Source organism: Humulus lupulus, chromosome 7, assembly GCF_963169125.1.
Source record: "Humulus lupulus chromosome 7, drHumLupu1.1, whole genome shotgun sequence".
Classification (NCBI taxonomy): domain Eukaryota; kingdom Viridiplantae; phylum Streptophyta; class Magnoliopsida; order Rosales; family Cannabaceae; genus Humulus; species Humulus lupulus.
In genome coordinates, this window is record NC_084799.1 from 73,285,798 (window position 1) to 73,293,730 (window position 7,933).

Consider the following 7,933-nt stretch of genomic DNA (forward strand, 5'->3'; position numbering starts at 1 on the left):
ATTGTGATGATTATGTTTATAGTATTAGAACAACACTTTATCATGTAGAATTGAATCTTAATTAATTATACATTTTTGACATTTAGCCGTAACTTTTGACAACTTGTCTAACATTTTATAAAGTCAAACAAAACTTAATCTTCATGAGATTATGATTATTATATATTGAGTGGTACATATTTCAATAAAACTACCATGATGATCAAAGATTGAGTGGTAGATAATCTATTGAGGTACTATTATGATGATTAAGTTTATAGTATTAGAACAACACTTTATCATGTAGAATTTGATCTTAATTCATTATACCCTTTTGACAATTAGTCGTGAATTTCGACAACTTGTCTAATATTTTATAAAGTTTAACAAAACTTAATCTTTATGAGGATATGATGATTACATATTAAGTGGTACATATTTCAATCAAACTACTATAATTATCAATGATTGAGTGGTAGATAATCTATTGAGGTACTATTATGATGATTATGTTTATAGTATAAGAACAACACTTTATCATGTAGAATTGGATCTTAATTAATTATACCTTTTGACAATTGGTCTTGAGTTTCAACAACTTGTCTAAACATTTGCACAGGCACTCTCAAATTTTGACAGTATGTCTAAACATTTCGACAAGCTACACAAAATTTTGACTGCTTGTCTTAAACTTTCGACAACAAGTCTAAAATTTTGACAGTCTGTCTAAAAATTTCCACAACTAGTCTAAAATTTTGACTGACTGTCTAAAAATTTCGATAACTAGTCTAAAATTTTGACTGCCTGTCTAAAACTTTCGACAACTAGTCTATAATTCCGATTGTCTGTCTAAAACTTTTGACAGCTAGTCTCAAATTTGACTGCTTGTCTAAAACTTTTGACAACTAGTCTTAAATATCGACAGCCTGTCTAAAACTTTTGACAGCTAGTCTCAAATTTTGACAACCCATCAAAAACGTTCGACATCTCGTCTAAAATTTCGACAGGTTGTCTGAAATGTTTGAAATGTCCAAAAAGGCTCCAATAACACAATAAGATAGCATAGTTAAAACTATCAACAACCAGTTTCAATACTTAAACAACCTAGTTAAAACATTACATATCAAACCAAGTCCAAAATAAATAAATAAATAATCACTTATTGCATGTGGTTTTGTTGTCCCCATAACATCCACAATTGGAACACTTCCGTTGCTTTTTTCCCCCATCAATATCAGAAACCTTACCCTTTACTTTCTTTGATGACGATTCAGGTGCATAATTACTCTTCTCCTTACAATGATCACTAGGGGATACATGAGGAAGTGGTAAATGGTTATCTTCAAGGGTGTGAGGTGCAGAACTAGCATCAGGAACATTACATATGTATGCATTGTCAAAGTAATTATCAAAAGTTCTATTTTCAGGACATGAGACTTTCAAATTTACCTCAACAAGACCATCATCAATATTGTTTCTTTCTCCCTCTTCATTGTCACTATCTTTGTCATCATCATCATCTTCGTTGTCGTCGTCGTTTTCATCATCGTCATCATCTAAATCAACATTGTTATCATCGTTTAAACCAGCATCATCAAAATCATCATTATTAGAAATGTCTGTAATAGAATCAACATTTGTAGTAGAATCAATATTAGTAACAAGTTTATCCTTAATGAGCACATTTTCCATCTTCTTGATCAAATCCACACATAATGGAACCAAATCACGCTCTTGCCATGTAAAGAAACTAACAATGTCTCTACTGTTTTTTATTGCATTTGGCACCATTGTCGTTATCTTGTAAGTTAATTCTATATCGAAGAGGTTGCGATCAATTTCTGTAACTTCATAAATATGTTCAACTAACTCCTCATATATTAGGTTAGTTTGTAATAAACTTGATCTTGATCGTGAGCCGTTTGAAATTCATTTCCACGAGTCCTCATTCTTTTTTCACATTCCATCACATAATATTACAATATTTTTGAATGATATCTGAAAAAAATAATACAATAAACAAATATAAATTATTGGTATTACTTTGATTAAAAAGTTATATAAAAAAATGAAAATCAAGTTGAAAATCTAGAAATTCAACAACCTGTCTGAAAATTAGACAACCTGTCTGATAATTCGACAACCTGTCTAAAAATTCGACAGATGGTTGAAAATATACGGCGATCTGTTTAAAATTAGGCTACCTGTCTAAATTTGACTAATGGTCTAAAATATCAGACTCCTTGTCGAAAAATTAGACAAGCTGTAAAAAAATTATGGATTTCTCTATCTCGAAAATAGCCGAAACCACCATTAATTTTTTTTTCTTTAGATTTTCAAGCTTTAACCTCCATAAAAATCCACAAATAAACCTAAATCCTTTCTTATACTTTCAATATACTAAAACAATCATTTTGCTTTTTAAATCAACAAAAAAAATATCAAAAATCTCATATTATATATAAATATATATATAAAGCTTTATAAACCAACCTTTTTAATGAGCGGTGGCCGAATTTGTGGAGAAATGGTGGCAGCCAGTGATGAGCAGTGTTCGCCGGCAGTGGCGGCGAGTAGGGGGCAGTGGTCACTGGTGGTGGTGGTGGTGGTGGTGGCGGCGGCAGGGGGGGGGGGGGGGGGGATGATAGTGGGTGGTTGTGGATGGGTGTGGGTGGATGGGTGAGAGGAAGAAGATGATAGTTATTAGGGTTTTTGTTTTAATTTATTATTATTATTATTTTATTAAAAGGGTAAAATGGGTAATACATAAAATTCTTTAATAAAAGAAGTTGTTTAGCTAAAAACTATTAAAACTAGATCAAAGTACAAATTGTACTGTAAAAAAAGATCATTTTACCAAGGACCTTATATATATTTAAAAACTATAGACAATGTTTTAGTTTTTTTTTAATATTTTTATATGGCATTGCTTATTTATTTACAATTTATAGAACAATTAAAGAAAAATAATAAAAATAATTTAATGTATTTTTAAAACTAAGAATATTTATATATAAAATGATGTGTTATATATATATATATATATATTTATGTGGAATTTTAATTATCATTATTTTCATAAAAAATAATAATAATTCTAAAAGTATTTTTTTCTAATTAAAAAAACAATAAAACTAGACAAATATAATAGTTCATAACAAAAATTGGTTCTCTCTCAGAATTTTAATTTGAAAATAGACTACATTTTTGTGTTTTTATGACTTTTTTAGCCTACTTAACGGGCTAAAGATTGCGTTTATCCTACTCAAAATAAATGTCGTTTTTTGTTAATAGTTACAGTGAAAGAGAAAAAACAAAATAAAACAGAACTTTCAGTACAAATAAACGTGATTGAGTAACACCCCTCACCAATAATCTTTACAAGAACATACCCCGTCCTTAAAGTGGTGGAATCGAACTCGATCCCTTACCACAATTTCTCGATTAAATGCTTTTGAAACAAATTTAGTAAATGTATGGCAATCTCTACAAACTCTCAGGTTCTTTGTTATTCTCAAGCATGTCCCAACTGGAGTTCTTAAGATCCCAAAGGCAATAGCTAGTTTCTCACTGTGATATGATCCACTTCCCCAACACCCTTCGCCATTAAAACCTTTTAAACTCACAAACGACATCGAATCTTCCTCCACATAACCAAGCAAGGCCACTTCTTGTATTACTTCTCTCAACTTCAGGTAGATTTCGTTAGTATCAGGATGTGACATGTCGTTTACAACAAACTTATGAACTTGATCACCAATTTCCATCCAGCTCCAACCAGGGGTTGTTTTTATTCCTTGGCTTTTTATCATTTTCCTCATCACCGCTACCCCGTCTGTGTTGTTGACTCCACCATAGATTGTTGCCAGGAGAACGCAATCCCCTGCATTTGAGGCCCTAAGCTGTACCAGATTCCTCATGGCAATTTCTCCTATTTCCACGTTTTTATGAATCTTGCAAGAACCAAGCAAAGTCCGCCAGAGAACTGGATCATTCTGGGATGGGCAACTGCTTATTACTTCCAGCGCCTGTTTGAGTTTTCCAGCTCGGCCGAGTAGATCAACCATGCAGCCGTAATGCTTAATTTCAGGCTTGATGTTGTACTTTGAGAGCATCAAGTTGAAAAACTTGACACCCTCTTGGACTAAACCTTGGTGACTACATCCACATAACAAGCCAAGAAATGTAATGGAGTTTGGCTGGACTCCAGCCATTACTATTTGACTAAAGAAGTCGATTGCTTGGACCCCTCGACCATGGACGCCATAGCCAACCACGATTGAGTTCCACGTGAAAATGTCACGTTTCTGCATGCCATTAAAGACAGAGAGAGCAGCTTCCAAATCTCCACACTTAGCATACATGTCTATAAGAGCATTTCCCACATAAACATTTTTATTCAAGAATCCCCTTTTACGAGCCATTATGTGCATTTCGACTCCAAGATTTAAGGCACCAACATGGGCACAAGACGAAAGCAAGCCGACAAGTGTGAACCCATCAAGACCCACATTCGCAATTCTCATAAGATCATACGTCTTCAGAGCCTCATGGTGAAACCCCGCTTGAGCGTAGCTAGAAATCATAGAATTCCAAGTCACCAAGTCTCTCACAGGCATATCATCAAACACTTTCCGTGCATTGTCAATCAAACCATTCCCGGCATACGACCTCATCAAATTCGTGCAAACGACAACATCCCGATCGTACCCAGAACGGATTATAGTGCCGTGAACCTCTGTGCGTTTGCTGTCGGCCGCGGGGGTTCGCTCGCAAGCTCTGAGGACGAACGAGAACGTGTACGTGTCTGGACGAGACCCGGCGGCGACTGAAACCATCTCGTTGTAGAAAAATATGGATTGTAGAGGAGACGAGCTGCGAGAAAAGCCCCTGATGATGGAATTCCAGTGATCAGTTTGGGGGTTGCGAATTTGATAGAAGAGAAGTTGAGCGTAGAGTAAGCAACCCGAGACAGAGACGGCACAGAAGTTGAGGAGCTTGGTGGAAACGGCGGGGTGATTTAGAAGGCCGGCGGTGATAACGCAAGCATGGATTTTCTGAAGCTTTTTGATGGTGTGGCATCCTTGAAGGAGATTTAGGATAGTTTTCGTTTTGGTATTTGAAGTTCCGGCGGCCTCGAATGGTGATGATAACATGGAAAACTACCTTACACTCAAAACTTCGGTTTGATCCCTTTCTATATAACATAACATTATATTTAATAAATATAAATTGATTTGTTGTGTAACAGACATAAATAGAAAGTTTCTTTAGAGGGACATGCCTTTTTGTTTTTATTTTTTTTGCACGTAAAAAATATTGTAATTAATATTTTTTTATATATAATAGTGTACATTGTACTTATTTATGACTTTTATTAGTTTTCAGAAAATTATGAATGATTTACAGTGTCCAAAATACATTTTATAATACTTATAAATTATTTCACGCGATTATAATTCACGCTTCAAAACAATCTATTTCATGTTTTCAATATCGTAAACTATTCGAAATTGCATAAAAAATTGTAGAAGGTTCTAAATAATAATATTGTACACCAACATATAAAAATATCAGAATGTAACATATTTATGTATTGAAAACACAAAAATATATTGTTTTGAAGCTTGTTTTATACGCATATGAAACATATAATTTTAAAGTATGTTTTCAGTACGGTAAATTATTCGGAATTTTCTAAAAACTATGAAATGTCTAATATAACTATAATGTACACCATCATATAAAAAAAACTATAATTTATTTCCGTGCTAAAAATAGAAACGTCACTCTATAGAATTCTCGTTTATATATACAAGAAACTTCTAATGTAAGGACATGCATTTTGTCCCTATGGCTAGGCACATTTTTTTTTGTACGTGGATTACTTACTAGCCAAAAATTTCTTTTAATGACAAAAATATTCATTACTTTGGTAATGGCAATTAGAATCATATTAACTCCTATTTATTCATTATCTATGTTACGACAGATGTTCTATGGAAATAGGCTTTTTAATGCACCAAACTCTTATTTTGTTGATTCTGGACCGCGAGAATTATTGGTCCCCTTTGGAACAACTTTAAGAAAAAAAAACTAAAAGTTAGTTTCTAAAGAAAAAAAATATACAATAAGGATAAACAGTCAGAAAACAGCTTATTGAGGAATTTATGCATCAGTTACAGCTAGAGGATAAAGCTAGCAAAACTCAACTTTTAGTTTTTTCTAAAAATAGTTTTTTTTTAAAACTTTGTAATAAACTTATTTATTATATATTACTCAAAATAAGAATATTTAAACTAAATTAATATTAAAATAAAACTAACAATATTTAATTTTTAATTTTTAAATATTTTTTTGTTAAAAAAATATTTTTATAATTTATATTTATTAGATATTATTTTATTTTAGTAAGTTCAAGTTAATTAAAGACATAGAAAGTGAGAGTTTTGAGATGACTTAAATTTTGCATATTTGTGATTATATGGTGAACAAGATATAATACTATTATCATTATTATTCAAATCTTTGCTACATCAACTAGTTATAATATATATACACAATATATATTATATAATATAATATTTTTATTTATGATCACTTTATTAGTCTCTTATCAAAAATATATTTAATTTAAACATGTGGATTTGTTTTAATAAAATAAAATAAATATAACATCCTCATACAACTTTTCTAACTCACAGTATTTTAAAATGAGATTTTTTTTCAAAAATATACTTTTTTTGGTATTTTTTTTACTTTTTTACGGTCCCTGATTTTTTTTTTCAAAAATACTACCTTAAGTTTTCGAAAAATGCGTTTTAAAGTTTTATATTTACAAAAATACGGTGCTAATAAAACAACTAAAAAATAACAATAAGATAACAATTAAACATTAACCCTGTTTTTTTTAAATCAAAATATATCTGCAAACAACTAAACAACAAATAGAACAAACAACAACAGAACAACTATAAATAAACTTAAACAACTAAAAACAAACATGAAAACAAGTATACGTAAAATCTAAATAGCCCAAAAACAACAATAAGACAATAACTAGACATTAACTCACTGCATACTACGCACATTTAAAAACAACAAATGAAGAACAACTAGAAGTTAACCCATTGCATACTAACATGTTTTTTTTATTAAAAAAATGAAAATATATCTCAAACAAATAAACAACAATTAGACATCAACACAACAACATAACAAAAATATATAAACTTAAAACAACTAAAAATCAATGTGAAAACAACTATACATAAATCTAAACAACTAAAAAACAACGTGAAAACAACTATACATAAATCTACAACTAGAAAAAACAACCCAACATATATTAAATATAAACTAAAATTATAAGTATACTCAAAAAACTTAAATTTCCTAACTCAAGAAATTAAATAATCAATATAAAATGTGAACCAGAGGAAAAATGAGATTTTGCCTTATGAAAAGTGGGTCCCAATAGTGACCCTAAAGACAAGTGGGTCCCAATAAAGACTTTTTTTTTCTTCTAAAACCAATAAAGACTTTCCTATTTTGCTACTATACACTCCTTATTCTTCTCCATTCGGCCATTACCAAACCACCACTTCAACCTTTCATTTTCTCTCTCTACCCCAAATTTATCTCTCTAGAACTTTTTCTTCCTCATCTGAAACCCCAACTGACCATGATCAGGTCGCCCAGTCTTTCTCCTCGGAGCTCGTCAAGGACCCAGAGACAGAGCCTCTCCCCATTGTCGAACGCCAAACACTCAGCTTCTCTTCGTGTAACCCCTCGCAGTCGTCGTTCGACCCCTCGCAGGCGCGACTCCACCAGCACCCGAGCTGACCAACCCTCTGCGCAAGCCCAGACCCCTCGCCTCTCTTGGTAAATGACTTCTTCTCCAACAAAGGGAAGAAGTTGTATAACTGGAAAAAATAAAGTTTGAACAGTAAAT

General features: G+C 32.0%; 1 protein-coding gene across 1 annotated transcript; it reads right to left on the reverse strand.

The window, feature by feature from the left end:
- Nucleotides 1-3,298: 3,298 nt before the first annotated feature.
- Nucleotides 3,299-5,182, reverse strand: LOC133788290 (pentatricopeptide repeat-containing protein At3g56550). The gene has a single exon (XM_062225719.1). It carries the CDS (start codon nt 5,133-5,135, stop codon nt 3,345-3,347), a length of 1,791 nt encoding a protein of 596 aa, XP_062081703.1. The 5' UTR covers nt 5,136-5,182; the 3' UTR covers nt 3,299-3,344.
- Nucleotides 5,183-7,933: the final 2,751 nt, after the last annotated feature.